Below are 21,723 nucleotides of genomic sequence, written 5' to 3'. Positions count from 1 at the left end.
TTATTCCAGTGCATGGGAGGACTCTGTGCAAGGGGAAAATAATATGATAATTTAAGTTATACAGATATTTAATGCTTACTTATCACTAATGATACTGTAATCATAGGAATGAAAGAGCTGATGACTCAGTTTTATTGTAAACAAATTACATTTATGACATTTAAGGAAGCAGTGAGACTTCTATATAGTAATATTTATTTGGCATTAGTTATAAATTAAACCTCAATTATGTATTATAGGATAAAATAATGAATACAATGGGCCATTACTCAAGAGAAAGCTGTAACTGAATTGTTTGGGTCACAATAGTCCTTCTTCAACCTATTTGCCTACAGAAATATGTAGCTAGCATTAGCTACAATGAAAATTGTAACCAATGCTAACATTTCTATTAATCTATGACATTTCCATGACTCAAGATCCCCAAAGCTTCTTTCTTTAATTGTAATTTGAGTCGTTTTTGAGATATTGAAAATATCTAGCTGCAAGAGAAAATAAACATTTTCATGGATGCTATTTGTTGCTAATCCTCACTATATATTAGCTTCAGTGAAAACTATTTAAAATTTAAGACTTTCAAGTAATTTAACAGTAATTTTTTTAAACCTGACGAACAAATATTGTGCACAATTGGTCGGTATACCAATTTGCCTCCAAAAATTGAAAACTAACCTTTGTGATCTTTTTTTTTTTTTTTTTTTTGCATGGAAGTGTTTAACTCCCTGAGCTAGGAAATTAATACGCAAGAAGTATCTCACTAACTTCCTCTGTTATTTAGTTCAATAATAAGAAATTTTCTAATTTTAACAACATACTGCTCTATTACTTATCTAAGCCTGGCAGTTATATGCTTGAAGTTATAAAATTTACATTTAAGAGCAAACAAGAATTTCTAGAGTTACTTTTAATAAAGATTAGCGAACTATGTCAAATTTAGAGCTGACATAGCGACTCCGTTATAAACATATCTTTGGTTTTAATGGTGCTGCTAAATTTGATGAATTTACAGTCACTATTAATGTTTATGAAGTTTGACATTTATCCAAATAGCAAAAAGGAATTGAACCTTGATTTGTTTTTTCCTTCCAGTGCTTAGCTTTTGTTTTCAATCTGGATTTTAATCCTATGAGGTATTTCTGCTACCCCATCATTAACCGCATAAATCAGTTTCACTATCTCCAACTCCTCCTCTCTTTAGCTCTGCTACAGGACAACCGGACACCATTATGACATCTGAAATACCGTTCTTAAATCTCTCTCACAATGACGCCCAGCTACCAGCTGAGTCAACCGGCAACCTAACTCCTTCCAGGGGAGATATCAGCTGTTTTTCAATGGAAATCTGGTTCTTCTAACTGTGTCTGTCAGGAGACCTTCCTGTCCTTTCATCTGCCGACTCTGCTTGGCAGAACAAACTATATTGTGTGTCTTCCCTTGTTTCTGTCTATGGTTTTAAAGGTGTGGAGGAGAATTTTAGTTCTGCTTCCTCTGAGATTTTCAAACTGTTGTCTTTCTCGCACAGAATAATTCAACCGGGTTACGTCATTATGGGTTTGATATTATTCTTTCTCTATTTTCATATTCTTGTCCTGCCTCTTTACCTTAGAGATTATAATAAATACGTGTTATTTTGGGGTGTTTTACTGAACATTGATTTACAATGCAATAAAACAAAATTTTACCAAGTATTTTGTGTTTAGTTTTCAGTGTAAATATCACTTTAAAGTAACTTTTCAGCAAGATATATGAACTTAAGTTTTACATCAGAAGTTCCTTAATATTGATGAAAAAGTAGTTCCATTGGCAGATTATTTTACTTACACCAAGACATTTTTCCAGTGTTATAGGTGAAATAATCTACTAGTGGTGGAACTAATATTTATTCATCAATATTAAGAATTATTGGCTTAAAACAAGATCCTATCGCTGAAAAGTTACTTGTAAGTCAGTGTTTTCTGGACTGAAATGAGAAGGTGAAAAATGAAAAACTTCGACATTTACTGAAAGTAAGCATTTAAAGCAGTTACTATGAACTAATTATATTAATTGTACTTAAAGTAATTTAGCTTGTGACATTGTGAGGAATCTAGTCCAAGTGAGCTTCTTCCATCTCTTGATTGACAATTACATCACTGCTCCCTCTGGTGGCCTGAACTGTATTTTACAGTAGATTTTCTACATCTATTGTACTTGTAACAAAGAAGCGGGGTCAACAAAGCAGACACGCATACACACACACACACACACACACACACACACACACACACACACACACACACACACACACACACACACACACACACACACACACACACACACACACGGGGAGCACAAAAGGGGAGCATACCTCCCTAACCCTAACCCTCTGACTGTAGTTTCTGTAGTTGTTCACCCATTTTACCTTCTGTGCACCACCCAGGTCTGTTTACCAGTTCCAGCACCCAACCAAAACCCCTCAGAGTTTCTACCTTGAGCAATAATGAGATTTGTTTAAGTATAAAACAGGCAGTAATGCCAAAAATGTTCTAATGTTACAAGTCATACAAATGGAACAAATACAGAGTGACATTCACCGTCCAGCACTTGAACACACTTAGCTCACCTTAGGGATGTAACCAAGTGTCCATATCAAAGTACAATTTTCAGGGTAAATCTGATGATATATTGTCAACATTGCATGTCTCACAAGATTGCCTGGAGGAATGCAGACAGAGCCACCGCTGTACACATTTCCAAGAGAAGTGTTTCTGCCGACGTGAAAACACTGAGCTTTACATCAAGCATCAGTTGTGTCATCATGACAAAGTTCCAATCATTTGCACATGTAAACTTTTGGTCATTATAGCACCAAAGGCGCGTGTTCATGGTATACTAAGATGTTGTTGACTCTTCTGAAATTGTTTCCTAATCTGGACTTTTTGATTGAACATCCTCAGGATTTAATCACAAATACTGGAATACTGGCTCAAAAAAGCCTGTATTCCATCATGTACTCCTTTAAATGGAGATGTAAATACATGTTGGTGCTGCAGTGCAATGGGCCAAACAGTGCAACACATTTTGAGACATCTGTAGATATTGTTCAGTTATAGAAGTATGCCATGAAGAAGTATGTTTGGAGAAAGAATATTCAAACAATGATCTATCGTGTCCGGTAAAATAAATCTTACAGGTGTGTTAGGAAAAGTCCGTGCTTTGTGTAAAATGGTGAAAAAAGTAAAATTTTAAGGAGTTACAATTTGTAAGATTGGCAGCAAGAAGTGCTTTCCAGCCAGCATGTGACTGGCTCTTGATTTGATTTCGCTTTACTTCTATGATCAATTTTGCTATTACTGAGAAAAAAAAAGGAAAAAAAAATTTGTCTGATGATAACCAGCAAACTGATGATTATATTTGTTTAATATTGTAAGTAATCTTTAATCTTTTTCTGTTTGTTATAATGCTTTTCACCAATTTGTATATGTTTGCTTGATGTTCAGCAGGATCACGTTTGTGGTGAAACATACTCTTAGACCGGGTGACTCTGAATGAGAAGATCAACAGATAAAAAGTGTCATGTCTCACTTGCAGCAGTCTTTTTTTTTTTTTTTTTTTTTTTTTTTTTTTTTGCAATGAGGGCCACTGATGTGTCTCCAAGCAACAACTCACCTTCATAGGATTTATCCAGGTCTCTTTTGTCCAGTTCATGGTCCAGCTTATTCTATATCACTATAAAATAACCCACCTTTGTTTTCATTTCCCTCCCCCTCCAAGCAACGTCCCTTTGACATCTGGCTAACCATGTAAATCCTGCATCACACAGCCATAATCCGCAGCTCTATGCTTCTGCCATATGTCATCTGCCAATGGAAGCAAATATCAGAAGCACATCTGCAATAACCGATGGTTTAGGCTTTGATCGAAGGCGGACATTTCCTGAACATTTCTATGTAAAACAGACATTTCTCATTACAAATTTATCCCAAATCTCAGGACTCGGTAGCAGAATGTAAGAGTGTCTGTTTTATGAATGCATATTAAATATACATTTTCTGCCCTTGTCTTTAGATGTAAACATTTTTATTTCTTCTAACCATTGAATTCTCTTTCTGACTAAATAACTGGAGCTCATCCAACTAGACATGACATTGCTTTAGGGATTCAAGCCAACATGTGAAGAATTGCTGTAAAGTGACAGAATGTGCATTAATTCAAACACGTTTCGTGTACAGAACAGAATGCAGTAAGCCGGCGGTCAGTTACTTTAAATATACAATTACACACATGAACAACGGATCAGGAGGGATAATCCTGCAGGACGCTCAGGACACCATCTGCGAAGAGCAAAGGCTCGGTTCGGTCTTGTGGAGCCACAAGAGGGCGCTGTGGGTCTCTTCAGCAGTGAGACGTGTGTTGCTGGAAGAGTTTTGCAATTTCACAAACGGTAAATTCTGTCGCTTTTTCGCACAACATATATGCACAGTTGAGTGACTTGATGTTATTCCTTTATTTCTGATCAAATACAGCATTTAAGGTGACAATTTTACATCCGATCAATAACTTCTCGGTGCTAAAAAGGCCATTTGAAGTGACTTGTCCTGTAGAGAGCAATATGAGGAAAGTGATATCACATTCCTCACATTGTGTGATTTGACATTTTTCTTCACTGTTTGAAAAGTAACAAGCAAACATTGCAATATTACACAGACAGCAGTAAGATTAAAATATTTCTGTTTTCAACATTGAGAGTTTTATTCTGCTTCATGATTTTTTTTTGTTAATACAAATGAAAACAAGCAGAAGATTTTGACTAACAAAAGAGACTGTAAACATTGTCTGGGTCTTGAATGCCCATGTATGTCTGTTCTCCTCTGTTTATGCCCAAATCTTTTGGGATTGTACTTATTTATTTGTACATTGAAGAAGACAGAGCACTAAAGAGCTTTCCTTCCTAGTAAATGTCCTTCCAGAAGAGGAGCCAAGGTGACGGAGACGACAGAGAGAGATTAGCCACGTTCCTCTGCTGCTGACCGAGACTTTCTGCAGATCCCGTCTTTGCCGACTCATCACTTGTCAGCCTCTGTAGATCTTTCCCCATTCAGGCTTCGTGTCTGCAGCTCAAGCCACTGACACTCACAGACAGCTGCGCAAACATGCACTTTCCAAGGTGTACGGGGACACATTAATGACGACTAGAGATCATTGCTGTAAACCCCAACCAACACTTTTACTACCCTCCTTCTCTCTCTCTCTCTAGTTGGACGCTCATTTTCAGAGTTCTACATCACTGTAGCTTTGGGGAGGCGGTGCTCTTGAGTTGTCTCCAGACAAAGTCAGTCACTCAGTGGTGCGTCAGCATGACGTTGTGGTCGTCTTCGGGCACGTAGAGCTGCGTCACGACGCGGACATGAGAGATCTTCTTTACTGCCTTGTGAAACACCTGCTTCATGTCCCTGTTTTCAGCCAACGACATCCTGAGTGAGAGAAACAGAAGCCATGAGGAGGAGCGTGGAGGATGGAGGGAGAAAATTAGAATCAGTTCGGGTCATTAAAAATTGGAAAGGAATAGTTCTATGTTTTTAAGGCAAAACATTGTATTTACTTTGAAGCGTCGAACGATCTGCACCTGCAGAAAGAACAAGAGAGAGGTAAAGGAATTTTACCTCCCACACGAAGGTAAATATTGAGGGAGAATCAAATTTCCACTCAGTGTCTACTCTTTAAAGTCAAAGGATCACACACAAAAAAGGGGGAAACACAGCAAAGGACGTCTGAGTACATCACCATGAAATCCTAGCTGCCCCTTAAAAGGGGTTTCAAAAGAAACTCCCAAGTTTCCAGCTTGTCATGTTGAAGAAATACCTGATTTATATTTGAGCTTGATGAACATAGAATACAACACAATGAGCACAGAAGTAGATAAATTTAAACGGTATATATCAGGTATGGGGATTATCAGATTTTCATATCCATAAAAACACATCTTTAATCAAGTCATCACTACCATGTCTGCAGTAGGCAGATGTCAGAACCATTTGAAGAATCAGACAGAAGTTCTCATGGGTAAAGTCAAGCCAACAGACCAGGGCTGGTTCATGGTTTTTTCGGCAAACCTCATGAAACCTTTAACAGTAACCTGAGTACTTTTGTGTAATTTTTTATTTATTAGTTTTTGGGGAGACATTTGGCACCGTAGATTCTCTATCTTTCAGTAGAAACATTGTAAAATGAACCATGTGAAGCATCCCCTTGCACTACAACTATTCAATTGTGGAATATCTGCAAAATGTTGATGGCTATAAAAGTTTAAAAGGTTTGACTGGTTTCGATGGCTGAAGCTCATTCTGAAACCAGCCCAAATCTGACGAGCCATTAACTTCACTGGTCCATGCAAATTTCTTGCTGATTCCTTAAACTGGAATTGCTCTGACTGCTCTCCACTGCAGACTGATAATGGCAAACTATTATTTCAAAGACACATCATGACTTCTCCGATCAACCTACTCAGCATCAACACATTGCTGCCGTTGAATGAAAAATGTGCTGGATTGATAATTTCGAAGGTGTGGACATTTAGTACAAGTTTTCAAGTGACAGCAGCGATGTGGTGAGCAGTTTAAAAGACTTGTAAAGTAGAAGAACTGAGTTTTTTTATGAATAAAGAAGAGGAGCTTTTCTTTTAATCCCACGGACAAAGTCCCCACAATCCTCACATGAACTGTCTACAGATGCCACTGCTTTTAATAGCATTAAATTACATTCTGATACAACCCAGGTTAAAGTTTAATAAGAAATTTTGTCAACAACTTAAGTCAAGCACACAGAAAAAGGCATAGTCAGTAAATGTGCAACCGCAACAAACATTTGATCTATTCCTTGGAGGGAAAAACATTCGACTGTTTGAAAGGTTTCTAAATTTAAAATGTATTCAAAAATATTGAATAACTCATTTTAACTAATAAATATATGTATTTTGCCATAGCCAATGTTTCTCGCCAAACTTGGAATGGGTTGAGTTAAAGACCAATCAAGTCTAATTAAATTGTGGTAACACCTTAAAGACAGTTCATCCCCAAACTATGTTTGCCAAAGGACGAGTCACGTTGCCAACCAAGCCAGTAATGTTATACATTTTTATAATGCATAACATTACCTCAGTTTTTCTTCTTTGCAAGTTGTTCCTGCTGTTGTTTCTCGGCTTTCCGTTTCTTGTACTGGGCTATCTCGGCCATCTGCAGCCCATGGGCCATTTGCCTGTTGAGACGAAGCGAACACCATGATCACAGCACACACACACTCACGTTCTGCAGTCCTGCAATGGCACGTTTCTCTTTAAAAAAACTTTGCCGTTTCATTGTTGTTTTTATTGCCACCCAATAGGTCCAGTATTTTAAAGGGAAATGACTAATAGGTAGGTTCCTTGGAGACTCAGTCTGATCATAAAGGATTTTACAAGGTTTGACCCAATGCAAGTTTTCTCCTTAAAGGTATTTTTTCACAAAGCAGAACAATTTCTCCAAATCTTTCAACAGGTTGTCTTAGATCTTCTAAGACAACCTAAAGCTTTGCCAAGTCCATTTTTTGAGGAAATAGAAGAGTACTATTGGTGCAGTGGTTCTTTCCAAAGTACTACAAACTGATGTCAGGTCTGCCAACAGTTCCTCCTGAATAAAATATTAAAACTCAGACCCCATCACCACTATGCACCTCTGTGCATGATATAGCATTGCAATTATACAGTATTTTGAGGTGTAGAATGAAATTAGGACAATTGCCTTGTCACCATTTGATTCACTTGATGGTGAAACTACCTCACTACAATGCAGTGCCCTAGACTGACTGAAGTGACCAAGCCTTATGCACCATCCTTTACTTTCAAATATCTTTTACTTGCATCTGACAAGTTACTAAACTTCAACTTCTTCATACAGAGAGTCCAGTCTGAGAACTCACATTCCTTAACTTCATTACTTGTTCACAGTATTTCCTATATGAACTCAAATGATTGTTTCAGCCATTGTACTCAGCTTCTTGAGTACACTGGAGCAATGCAAGAGCATCCACAGATGATTAATGGAACAACAACCCGTCACCGACGGGTAACACGGGTAACATGAGTTACTATGTCTAGTAACTCATGTGCTACACAAGTTTTCTGTCAGATTACCCCAGAAGAGAGGCAAGGGTAGGTTTGTATTGTGGTCAACTTCTTCGCTTGACTGTCGCCCATTGGAAGGAGTCATCTTGCGATCCAAAAGTGATGGGTTGATTCCAGCTTCCTTCTCTCATACGTCGATATTCCACTGAGAAAGGTCCTTCATCCCAAGCTGCTTACCAATCAGACCAATGAAATACGTTGGGAGCTTCCTTGATCATGAATAACCTCAATTCTCCCTGTTTTTGACAAGCTGATAATGTTCATCAAAACACTCCCCTGATCTGTCACCAAATATCCAGAGCTCCTGATCATGTAGTTTGTTTGAACCTCATCAGAAAATAATGACGGTAGGTTTTGTTGACCCCATCTTACATTCAGATACTCTCCACATTAGTCCACATGTCCTTCCTGTGGGTTGAGTTGGTGAACTTACCTCCACAGTCTTGTCCTCAAATCAATTTCATGCTCAAAGTCTCAAGAGCCAGTTGAGGTGGCTTGAAGATCTGGTAAGTATGGCTCCTGGAGGTGAGGTGTTCCAGGCACATCCCACCAGGAGAAGATTCAGAGGAAAGCCCATGGACTGTTTCTTGACCAGCCTAGTAAGGCTTTAAGATTTCCCTGGAGGAGCTGGCCCAAGTGGCTGGCACAAAGTCAGCCAGCAGATGTTGAGTGGAGGAGAACCAGCTTATGACTGCGCCTCTGGTAACACTGGCAATGAGGATCAACCACCAACAGAAAATGTTGTTGATTTTTATCTACTTTGGACACTTGGCATTAAATGTGGTAGGGTAAATGGAAAACCCTGTCAAGAAAATACCAACAAACAAAAAAAACTCGTGGCTGCAGATTACGGATTGCTGTGAATGCGGTGTGTGCATGCAAACAATGATCTAAACTCTGTTACAATAGTATTATAGAGTAATGTGGACTAATCTGAAACAAAAGTTGGAAATAACATGCAGAATTGTTACATTCTTAGAGACTGTGTTGTTTCTCTGTGGCCTTTCTTTGAATGTTGCGTCTTCCCTATTGTGTACAAATGTGAGTGTAGCCGTCTTCTTAAAATCAATTGTTTGTACAAAGATATTACTAGAACATTCTGTCTGTAACTATGGTATGGTTAATTACAACACCTAAATCATGTACTGTACTTTACATAAAGTGTATAATAAAACCAGAACCATTGTATCAAAGTGATAGTGTAGATGCTTTTCTTGTTTATTGTAGAATATTTTTTTAATTTCCAATGAAGCATTGCATCATCTTAATCATTCAGATGGGAAGAACAAATTCATGCAAGGACCAGTATAAAAGTGGCTGATTTTGAACTTGAATGAAGAACTGATAAGGTTTCTTGTAGGTAGTTATTCAAAACCAGTGCAGGACTCAGAATCTGGAGAGAACTTGGACCAGGGTGGAAAAATTCTAGCTATATAAGGAGGTGGGGGGAAGAAAAAGAGCAGAAAGACAAACACGGGGAGGGGATGGAAGAAACTCATCCCTACCCTGACTTAAGTTCTGGAGGAACCGGCAGAGGTTTGGTGAATCCATCTCTCCCTGTAAGCCAGTATGTTTCTTCTATTCCTTTTCCCTGAAGAAGAGGTAGAGACAAAAAAATAATAATTTCTTCACGCTTCTGGTCATACGGGTGACATTATCTTTATATTTGCTGAATATTTGTACTTTGACTTCTGTACGACCCCTCAACTGAAGCTTGTATCCAAGATTGAGTTCCTGCAGGACCTTTACTGTACTCTGATGGACATGAATCCTGTAGGCTACCATAAGAAAAAAATAATAATTAACATCAAAACATCCTAGATTACCTAACAAAAAAAGTAGAACAAAGAAAACAATCTGGAAAAAACCCAAGTAAAATGCTTTCCAACTGTTCAGAAAACCTATAGGTAAAGTGACAGCTACATGTAGATTGCAAACCTTAACAAAATTGAAAAGACTTCAAATCTAAGGTTTGTGCTCAATATCAAGAGATTACAGAAAAAAATCAAAAATCTGAAAAATGACGTAATTTCAAAGCCATTTTTAGATTTTTTTTTGTACCTTCTTATTGTTCTTAAATCTGGAAATGTTTGGTTTCTGCATAAAAAGACTTAATCAATAGATCAGGAAATATGTGCCAGTTTCTTTAATTAGAATTTTATCCCCACACTTGTTCTCTGACTTGTGTGAACTTACGCATTCCACTGGACTCCATTCGAGAAGCGGTGGTCACCGTGTCTCCAAACAAACAGTAGCGAGGCATGGTGAGACCCACCACACCTGTTACACACGGACCTGCAACACACCATAGAGCCAAAGTCAAGTTTCTGCCGTTGAAGAACAAAACATTTGGTGTACATATGGATCTTCAGTGTCTGGCTGAATGTCGATCGAAAGTCGGAGAACTCGACTTAAACTCCATTCTTTACTTGCCTGTGTGAAGTCCTATTCGTATTCTGACAGGAACGTCTGGCATGTGCCTCATTTTGAAGGTTCCCACAGCGCTGAGGATGTCCAGAGACATGTTGGCAATTTCTGCAGCATGGCGGTTGCCGTTGGGGACGGGAACACCCGACGCCACCATGTAGGCGTCGCCGATAGTCTCCACCTTGAGAAGGCCGTGAGAAAATGAGCAACAATTTCAACCACCTGATGTTACCTCTTTAGACACAAGATTAACTAGAAAAGAGTAACCTTGTAGACATCGTGGTTTCCTATAATGGCGTCGAACAGTGTGTAAAGGTCATTGAGGAGGTCAACCACCTCGATAGGTTCACTGTTGGCTGAGATGGTGGTGAAGCCAACGATGTCACTAAAATAGAGCGACACATTGTCGAAATATTCTGGCTCCACTACCGCTCCCACCATCAGAGCCTCTGCCACTGAGCTGGAGGGGTAAAAAAGCAAAACTTTAAATAAGTTTGTATAACCCAGGCCGAACTAAACGTGCACTTTAAATGGAGAATTGAGAGCGCTAACAAATCTTCAATGCTTTTCTGACAGATTTATCAGTATTGTTTTCATCTTTATCCTTCGTTTTACCTTAAAAAATAAAATTTGCATTCCACGCGTGTTTCTTTGTTCAGTTATATGAGTGGTAACGTACGGGGGAAGCATCTGTGTCAGCAGCTTCTCCGTCTTCTGCTTTTCTATCTCCAGCTCCTCCGTTCGCTCTCTGATCAGCTCCTCCAGGTTAGAGGAGTACTGCTCCAGCATCCTCAGCATCGAGTCTATGATGTTGGTCTTCTTCCCTTTGTTGATGTTTTTGAACTGAAAGGACCAGAAGCGCATGAATATCCAACAGAATTCATTTAAAAAGTGCACTTTAAAAGTAGATTTTGTTAGAATTAAGATGAAAATATGCAGGCGCAACTTGATTGGAGATAAAAAAGAATGACCTGGTCAAATATGTCCTCGAAGGTCGGCCTCTTGTCTGGCTGTTCGGTCCAGCATTGCTTCATCAGCTGGATGCACTCCATAGGAGCGTAATCTGGACTGACCACCGGACGGCAAAGAGGTGGAGGCTTACGAAGCTTTTCTAATATTTCTGAGGACATAAAACAGGAGCTTAGCAGGGATCTCCTCTTTCAAATTATGCTAAAATCTGATCAGCAAACTTGAGTCTGATATTAGTCGTTGGAGATCATTTATTTTTCCACATTTAGGGTTGTTTGAAGTACTTTTAATTGTCTTAGAAATAAATCAGTGTTTTAATTTTGACTTGACGTGAGAGAATGCAATGCTGTGGAATTTTGCATTGATACTTTTACAATAGATACCCATTAACTTTGCATGTGCAATTTTTAAAAGAAGCAAAACCATCTATGTGTTATTTATTACACATGATCCATCTTGTTTATGGATATGTTATAAGAAAATAACATTTGTTTTTTATTATATCATTAGCCAAAAAAACGTATAGAGCAGAAAAAATAGAAAGATTTTAGTAATATCTATGATAAAATAGTATTTTCTTTTGTTTTTTTACAAGCTATACTTTCAAAATATGTGAATACAATTTATTTTTTTTGCTTGAAATTCTCTTGCCGCCCCATAAGTTATGCCACCCTGGGTAGAGAGTCACATCTATATACACTGCTAATGGGAATCTCCAAAAATGAACAACCTACCTCATAAAATTGACTGTTTCTGATCTGATTTACGTTTGCAAAAGTGAGCTGACCCAGTAAAATAAGATGATGACTAATGAAAAGTACTCAGTACAACTTTGTTTAAAAAAAATTGTTTAAAGAAAATTAACATCTTTTAACACTATATATTTTTTATGTATTTGAAAACTATATATCTCATTAATTTCCATTTTTCTGATCTAACTGAAAAATATTATAATCCGTTTATCTGATTTAAAAATGTTTTATATCTTGTGCCTTCCATCATCAGCAGAACAACCAATTTTGCAAATTAGATGTCTTGCCTGCGTCAGACAGGTCCAGCATGCAGAACGGAGGCCCTCTGATCACGACCTCCTGCATTATGATAGCAAAGCTGTAAACGTCACCAGGGAGGGTCCTGTGGAGTCCTGGATGACTGGCTCTCAGGACCTCTGGAGCCGTCCACAGCAACTCTGCAACACAAAGGTGATTTAATGTCCTCCTGTTGCTACAGTTTGAGAAATTATCTGTTAGAATGAGACAGCAGGGTCCATTTTTCACAGCGTGAACCCTACAGAAATTAATTTTTAACACCGCAGGGTTGCAGAATGAGCAGCTTTCGGAAATAAATCAGAATCAATGCTTCTCTATTTCACAAATCTAAGAAACGCCTGGTCAAAACCTAAACCATAATTCAGTGTAAGCAAAAGATTGGTAAGATTGATGTACATTATCTTTTATATATATATATATATATATATATATATATATATATATATATATATATATATATATATATATATATATATATATATATATATATATATATATATATATATATATAATTAGAGTTCCTTTTTTTCCAAGTTTTCCCTGGAAGAAGGGAAATGTCATCAATAAGGGTCAATAATGTATTTCATGTTCTAATAAATACACCTTCCCTAAAAGTAAGTAAACTGTCCAGATCCTGAAATGAAATAAATAAATAAAAACTCTGAAAAAGCTTTGTATCTGTTACCTTCTGGACGCGATTCGACGAAGGGGAACCGTTGTGACTCCAGAACCTCATTGTAGCCGTAGTCTGTCACTTTAAGGACAAAACGTCCATCCACCACGCAGTTACGAGACTTCAGACGGGTGTGACACACTCCACGATGATGAAGGTACTTCATACCCTTTAAATTGGGGCAGTGTGGGGGTTTAATTGCTTTAATTTAATTTAAATTGCAGTTTCGTCAACTTCTCTGTTTGAAATTTTATCTTCCACCTAAATTACAGTACTGTCATTTACCTTAATGAGGTCCAACAGCAGAGACGATTTAAACATCCAGTCGAGTTTGACGTCGTCGTTCAGCAGCAGGTCCTCCAGGCTTCCCCTGGAGCAAAACTCGGTGACGATGGCAAACACACCGCAGTCATGAAAGAAGCCCAGGAAAGGGTTGACGTTCTCGTGACGCATGTCTTTCATCTGCAGGAACAAGCAGCACAATCCTACTCGTGTAGTTTCACAACACGTTGGGTTTTAATTAGCCTTCCTACGCAGTTCCGCTCGATTTTAATCTCATTTCACTGCTTTGTTTGACGTTTCTCCTACTGACCTAAATTTCTTGGGCAGAATTTCAGCCGGGCAATGATGTCAATTTCCTACTGCGTTAGCACCTGTAGCAATGGCGCCGAAGGTAGTGAACGATGCCGTCTTGGCCAGGCTTTCAAATATTAAATTAACCCCAACAGATGCGTAGTTCTGCTTGGCACTTATATGTTAGCAGTCTGAGATGGATGTTTACAGCGCAGCCCAGTAAGTTTCATAGAGTTGAACTGGCGCCTTGTGTCAAGGCCAAACGTTAGTGGTTGGGTGAAATTCAAAAGTCAACAGAGTAACACTAACCCTAACACATGCAGGAAGACATCGTTTCTTAAATAGCCCAGGGTTCAGACTCTATTCGTGAAGCATAAAACAAAGAACCATTTAAATTTTAATGATTAGGTTTTATTTATTTTTATCTGTTTTTCTTTTCCTTTTTTTTCAGAAGGTTTAATCACCAAGCCAGGATCAATTTTATCAATGTTTAAAGTTGACAGGAAATTTTAAAAGATCACTTGATAATCATGTGTTATTGAAAGATTGGAAGATTAACACCTGAACACCAACTATAAAGTCTTAAAAAAATGCAAACTTTAAAAAGACTTAAATAAATAAGCAATGCTTAGCCTGGTGGGTGGGGGCTCAAGTAAAGCCTTTTTTTCATTTATTTTATATGTTTATATGTGGATTTTTCTTCAACCACCAGGGGGCTCTTTAGCAGGAAGTGTGTCCTGTAAACTGTGGGTGTTTTGTTTTGCACATTGCTCTTGGACTTTTAGGGAACTGCTTGACTTTTATGTTATTTAATCACTACGGCTGTTTGCTAGCGGTAGAGCAGATGAACACATGTGTCTGTTATGAACGCCGCTTTCCAGATCGAGTTCTTCGAAGCAATGCCTGTAAGTAGCAGCTTATACTTCAAAACGAGCCTTTATGTTAACATATGAGAAATTAATATGATATAGTTACATTCCCTCGATGGAATATATACTAGTCAGTCCCAGTGACCGTTACACTCATGGTTTTTGCCCATGTGCTTTCTGGGTAAAAATCAATCGAGAAACGCAACCCCCCCCCCCTCAACAATTTCCGGCCCCCCACCAGAGAAGGGAAAAGTTATGTGGCCCTCACAGGAAAGAGTTTGGGGACCACTACCCTACAGTATACTGCTTTAGAAAAAAATAGTCATGTTCTTTTGTATCTCTCATCATTTTCACATACCAATTCAAAGACATCGCTGGTTTTAGGGTTAATGCTTCGAAACCTGCCATTAGGTAGCCTCTTCAGCCACGCCCAGTCACCCTGATCAGGAGAAAGAGTGTTCAATTAAAACTCCCCTTAAAGTTTCACACACTGACTTTACCACTGAAAGTGTTGTCACGTTCTTAATCTGGCTTAAATATCGAAATGTCTGACCTCAAAAATGACAACGTTTGAATTCTCGTATGTGGCTGGAGACTGAGAGGAGGCGGGTGTGTTGAGGCTGCGCTCAGACGTGCTCCGGCCACCGCTAGTCCTGCTGTCATCTAGGCTCAGCTTCTGTGGATAGCAAATTGTTACCAGTTTAGAAAAGTATCAGGAGTTACAAAGTACCAGTGCATGGGTTTAAATAGTACAAAGAACATTGAATTTAACACAAATTTTGGGGGGATTTGTGATGGGAAAATTGTGTTTTCATGACACAACATAATGGCTGACCTTGTTACTAAGTGATGGGTTAATAAATGTGACGTCTTGGAGAGTAAGCAGGATCTTGTTGGGACCTCTGACCATTCGAATCTGATTGACGCGTCGCCTGAGAGGGATTCAGGGGGGGAAAAAAATTAAAAACTTGTTTATGTTTTGTTGTTTTTACCTGTTAAAGATTCCTAAAATTCAGATTCATTTTAGCTTTAGATTAATAGTTTCTATAGGTGACTTCATACTTGATGCAGTACAGGAGAGCCACTGCGAAGACAGAAGCAGCAATGGAACCAAAGAACATGCTGAAAGTCAAGAGCAGATCCACTCCTAGAAAAGAAAAGAAAAACTGAGAGAACAGACTTTAACCTATAATACTATCCAAAAAAACGTTTTATTTTGTGAAAGGAACTCTGAAAAATTCACGTGAGCTGTGCAGCATAAAAATTCATTTAAAAGTATATCAATTAACTGCAGCAGATCCTAAATATATACACCTTGAATAAATGTTTTTTGTGGTTTTCCTCACCTCCTGAGCAGATGACGCCGGGCGTAAACCAGCAGGCAGCATCTCTCCTGGGCCCGTAGCCTTGTGGGAAGTGAATGTCTCGACCCAGGAATCGAACCATGCTTATCTCCATGTCGATCCTGCCATGGATTAGTGAGATCAGTGAAGAGGGTGTAGTTTGTTAGGCTGCTCTTTTTCAGCAAATTGTTAAAATATGAGAGACAGCTAAACTCTGAAAGATGCCATGCTCATTATAAGATTAAGTCAGCTAGAAAATAATATACAGTGGCGTCTCCAAAAGGGGTTGCAGGGGAGGCCATGGCCCCTCTTAATAAATGCCGGCCAGCCCACTGGCCTCCTCAGAGAATAATATTCATATCGTAGAAAGCCATTCCCTTCTTCAATGAATACATATTATAAAACCCAATAAAAAATTTATGCAAAATAAATAAATATTGTTTTAGTTGTGCCCCCTAGCACAACTAAAAGTTTTGCTAGCCTGGTCTGGCCACCCTTATGAAAAATTTCTTGGACGACACTGATATCGTAAACAAAAAATACTTAATTTATTGACTACTTTTGACTACTACTACAGTTCATAGAATGCAGGTAGCAATTGTATAATTCATTTCCTGGACCTTGCTTTGTACACTGGTGTTCAGTTCACGTTGTATTGTTTACTCAAACAAAAAGGTCAAGACTGGAAAATTCTAGAAAAGAAGACCCACACCATAAACACTTCCATACCAAACTTTACATTTAACTCAGTCAGTCAGGCAAGTGACTTTCTTATTCATTTGTTAGTTATCTTGGTGGAGCAAACTTTTTGTTGCTCATTGGAAATCATTAAACAATGAGACCTACTTGTATGTTGGCATGAGATTCAAGGTAGATCCATCTGTGTCCAGGATGATGTAGTCCAGCTGAACAGCTCCAGAGCTGCTGGTTTTGATACGGTGACTAAAGCCCTGTGAATAAACAAAATATCAGATCCTATAACCTCACTTTACCTCATGTTATGCTGAAATTAGAAAAAAGTGATTTGGTGTTATGGACTTCTGGGTCTATCTGTACCTGGAAATCCAAATTGCGTGTATGTTGTGCCAGGTTTCCTCCAGACATCCATACCCTGGACTCGCGAACACGGTGCACTGCATGAGCCATGAACAGAATAGAGTTGTAGATTGTTCCAAACAGAGGGGACACCTGGACCACAAAGAGAGATGTCAGCTTTACTTATTGTTCTTCAGACAAACTACAGGTGCTGGTCATAAAATTAGAATATTGTGATAAAGGTCATTATTTTCCATAATGTCATGATAAAAATTAAATTGTCATATATTTTAGATTCATTGCACACCAACTGAAATATTTCAGGTCTTTTATTGTTTTAATTTTGATGATTTTGGCAAACAGCTCATGAAAACCCAAAATCCCTCTCTCAAAAAATTAGAATATTATGAAAAGGTTCTTTGAACGAGCAATAAAAATAATCATCTGAATCAACAAAGTAACTCTAAACACCTGAAAAAGATTCCTGAGGCCTTTAAAAACTCCCAGCCTGGTTCATTACTCAAAACCGCAATCATGGGTCAGACTGCTGACTTGACTGCTGTCCAGAAGGCCATCACTGACATCCTCAAGCAAGAGGGTGAGAAAGAGAAAGAAATTTCTGAACGAATCGGCTGTTTGCAGAGTGTTATATCAAGGCACCTCAGTGGGAAGTCAGTAGGAAGGAAAAAGTGTGGCAGAAAACGCTACACAACGAGAAGAGGTGACCGGACCCTGAGGAAGATTGTGGAGAAGGGCCGATTCCAGACCAAATTAAATTTTCATCTCCATAAAACTTTTCAGCAGATGGAAGCATGAAGTGCTCCAAAATCTTCTGATAGCTGCTGCATTGATCCTGCCCTTGATAAAACCCAGTGGACCAACACCAGCAGCTGACATGGCACCCAGACCATCACTGAGTGTGGGTACTTGACACTGGACTTCTGGCATTTTGGCATTTCCTTCTCCCCAGTCTTCCTCCAGAGTCTGGCACTTTGATTTCCGAATGACATGCAAAGTTTGCTTTCATCCGAAAAAAGTACTTTGGACCACTGAACAACAGTGGTCCAAAGTGCTGCTTCTCTGTAGCCCAGGTCAGGCGCTTCTGCCGCTGTTTCTGGTTCAAAAGTGGCTTGACCTTTGACCTGGGGAATGCGGCACCTGTAGCCCATTTCCTGCACACGCCTGTGCACAGTGGCTCTGGATGTTTCTACTCCAGACTCAGTCCACTGCTTCCCCCAAGGTCTGGAATCGGCCTTTCTCCACAATCTTCCTCAGGGTCCGGTCACCTCTTCTTGTTGTGCAGCGTTTTCTGCCACACTTTTTCCTTCCTACTGACTTCCCACTGAGGTGCCTTGATATAACACTCTGCAAACAGCCGATTCGTTCAGAAATTTCTTTCCGTTTCTCACCCTCTTGCTTGAGGATGTCAGTGATGGCCTTCTGGACAGCAGTCAGGTCAGCAGTCTGACCCATGATTGCGGTTTTGAGTAATGAACCAGGCTGGGAGTTTTTAAAGGCCTCAGGAATCTTTTTCAGGTGTTTAGAGTTACTTTGTTGATTCAGATGATTATTTTTATTGCTCGTTCAGAGAACCTTTTCATAATATTCTAATTTTTTGAGACAGGGATTTTGGGTTTTCATGAGCTGTTTGCCAAAATAATCAAAATTAAAACAATAAAAGACCTGAAATATTTCAGTTGGTGTGCAATGAATCTAAAATATATGACAATTTAATTTTTATCATGACATTATGGAAAATAATGAACTTTATCACAATATTCTAATTTTATGACCAGCACCTGTAACCCTTTGAGCCTCCTTTTGAATCGTATGGTGTTTTCACACCTGATAGTCTGGTAGATTCAGTTAGACTGGACCAAAATTGCAACATCTGTTACATTTTCAGATGGTGCGGTTCACTTTCACACTGCGCTGTCAACTCACAAGTTGTGCCCCAACTTGTGAGGCACAAGTTGGGGAAGGTGCAAGAGAAATGTAATCAGGAATAGGTTGTTCCTAGTCCAATGAACATCCCAAACTCTTTTCAAGTGGTGACTCTGCACCAAGAACTACTGAAGGAAACAACATGAAAATCTCTGAAAATGAAATGAGCACAACTTCCTTCTTCACAAAATATAAAGAAAAATAGAATGGGATCAGTTTTTAGTGGTTGTAGCATTTCTGTTTTGTTTTTGGTAAAGGACCCCAAGCCGTTTCTCCCACTAGTGGAAGGCTCACGTGTTTGAGTTGGTTCCATTTACCCAGAATGCCCTGTGCTATAGTCCGCTTCCTGCTTTTGGAGCAGTCTACGGTCTACTTGCATCCACATATGCATTCGAACCACAACATAGTTCACTTCAGTTGAACCGAGATCTCAGTTTTTAGGCAAATTTGTTCCACATTGGTGTTAGATTCACCTCCCCAAAGGAACCAGACTTTGTAGGCAAACCAACTACAGTTTAATTAAAGCAGACTATGGTGGGCTGGTATGAATTGATGTACCTGTTGGGGTTTCAATGTTCTTGCCACCTCTTCTCTCTCCATAGCTTCTCTATAGGCGTCATAGAATGACACCTGGGGGGAGTCGATGGTGATAGTCAACATGGCATCGTAGGCCCGCAGCAGTTTGCTGTTGTTCTTCACAGTAGGGTAGGTTGCGTTAATGTACGGCAGGCTGTAGAGCAAAGTGTCATAAGGTACAAACACAAAGGAGCCGTCGATCATCTGCATGTCGTAGGCTGTTTCCAAGAGGAGCTTCTGGGCCAAGCCGCCGATGAGTACTGAGTGCATGCAGAGGATCACAGCTAGGACAGAAAAAGACATCAGAGTAACCCTGTTGAATAACCAGAGTAACCTCATTGATGCTAGAATGTTATCTCACTGAATTATAGTGCTTCCAAACAAAGATATTAACAAGTTAAAGGTGGATTAAGCTTACTATGGATTGTTGTTTGATACGGTTCTGATTTGTGTCCACACTACAAGCCTTAGACAACTTTTCTGCTTAATACCTGCTCCTCTCTTGAATCACCTTACAGACCTCAATCTTACAATCTTACATTGGCACTGGAGATTTTTGTCCCTTCTTTCTTGGAGATTGAGTTGAAATTTTGGTTTTTGATTTATTTGACATATTTCTTAACTACAGATCTGTAAATTTACATGATTAGAGTGAGGTACAAGTTGGGGAAGGTGCAAGAGAAATGTAATTTGCCTTTTCAGGAATAGTTTGTTCCTAGTCCAATGAACATCCCAAACTCTTTTCAATAAGAACCATCACTTTTACCTCGTATTTCTTTCATCTTGCGGACTTTGGCCAGGGTTCGTCTAATGCCATGAGGTGTGTTTTCCATAAAACTGACAAATCTGACGTTCATCCTATGGCTCCTTAAAGAGTCCGCCACCTAGACATGACATAAAAGATTTTGCATAAAATGTCTGCACATCCTGGTAAAAAGCTGAAACAAGTTTAGTTTTGTCACCTATAATGCAGCTTTCTATTTTTACATAAAACTTTAAATTTTCGGTCTTCTAGAGTGAAAATTGATAAAAGACAAACATCCACACCTTGGTTGCTGTGTCCACCCAGATGTCATCAGAAGAAGAGATGATGCCAATGTGAGCCCACCGGAAGTAGGTCATGACACTGTGCAGCACTGCGGTGGGTCTCGCCATAGATCGGGCAAACGTTGGATGGCTACGGACATCATCTAACTCATAGCCAACACAAGCCCAAGGAAATATTGCCTTATAGACGAGAGCACAGAGAAGAAAATATAGCAGCTTCCTTAACAACTGTTCTAGCTAAGAAAAGACAACTTCTGTGGACAATAGTTACTTTGTTCCAGCCTTTGCTCAGCATCGAAGCAGCATCACAGTATCCAGGGTTGACTGGTCCAACGTAACCAGAGGCCTTGGTGTGGAAACCCACAAATGCCTCCAGTGCCCTGGATGTTTCACAAGGCTCCTGAACAGAAATATTCAATCAACAAGCTAATATCTAAACCTAGGTTGACACTACAAGAAAACCAATGAAGAACTGTAAAATATCCAATTGTTAAAGAAAGGACTTTCACTCTACCTGCAGCACGGCATAGCCAAACGTAGCAGCGTAGGACAGCGAGGGGTCTCTGTTGATGCGATTTACCGCCAGCTGTGCCGCAACATTTGGAAGTGCCTTGGCAAAGAGGCGGTCACACCCCCATGGTCCAACCACTCCGACCCGAAACAAGGCCGCGTGCGCTTGGCAGGGCAGTATGCACAGGGCAATAAAGAGGGTGAGGAGGATCCTCAGCAGACCGTTTCCATGCAGTCTTAGAAGAGGGAGGAAACTTGAAGGTTGTGGAAGGACAGAGCAGGGACATGGGGATGAAGAAGATGATGTTGATGGGCAATGATGTTGGACCGGGGTGACATTGGGAGTCTGCTGTTTCCGTGCTGGAGGTAAGGAGATGGAGTCATGTTGTAGCTGAAGCATCTCAAAACATTCAGTCCCCTGGAGTTAAGTAGAATCTGGATAAAGAAGGTCTCCCCTGCATCAAGGAAAGGAGAAAAAAACAAATTGTAGAAATGTTTATGTGCACTCATCAATTTTGGAATTTTTATTATTCGTTACAGCAATTCTCTCGCCAAAGGTGAAATTGATTGA

At 39.4% G+C, this 21,723-nt stretch overlaps 1 protein-coding gene across 2 annotated transcripts; it reads right to left on the bottom strand.

The window, feature by feature from the left end:
• Positions 1–4,467: 4,467 nt before the first annotated feature.
• gc2 (guanylyl cyclase 2) lies at positions 4,468–21,723 on the bottom strand. Of its 2 annotated transcripts, XM_015006038.2 has the most exons (24): positions 21,157–21,723; positions 20,914–21,042; positions 20,643–20,822; positions 20,362–20,479; positions 19,578–19,879; positions 17,097–17,228; positions 16,887–16,990; positions 16,044–16,162; positions 15,760–15,844; positions 15,533–15,629; positions 15,251–15,373; positions 15,056–15,136; positions 13,541–13,717; positions 13,268–13,424; positions 12,573–12,722; positions 11,536–11,684; positions 11,244–11,407; positions 10,832–11,024; positions 10,571–10,745; positions 10,334–10,432; positions 9,821–9,915; positions 9,643–9,728; positions 5,582–5,605; positions 4,468–5,453 (listed from the first exon to the last, which is right to left on the bottom strand). In XM_015006038.2, the coding sequence occupies exons 1-24, from the start codon at positions 21,550–21,552 to the stop codon at positions 5,321–5,323; spliced, it is 3,468 nt and encodes a 1,155-aa protein (XP_014861524.2). In that variant the 5' UTR covers positions 21,553–21,723; the 3' UTR covers positions 4,468–5,320. The 2 variants fall into 2 exon arrangements, with proteins under 2 accessions (XP_014861524.2, XP_087871983.1); XM_088015857.1 differs by lacking the exon at positions 5,582–5,605.

This window comes from Poecilia mexicana, unplaced genomic scaffold (genome assembly GCF_051168715.1).
Source record: "Poecilia mexicana isolate PSO_F unplaced genomic scaffold, ASM5116871v1 scaffold_18, whole genome shotgun sequence".
Taxonomy (NCBI): Eukaryota; Metazoa; Chordata; class Actinopteri; order Cyprinodontiformes; family Poeciliidae; genus Poecilia; species Poecilia mexicana.
This window is presented reverse-complemented; position numbering and strand designations above follow the sequence as displayed.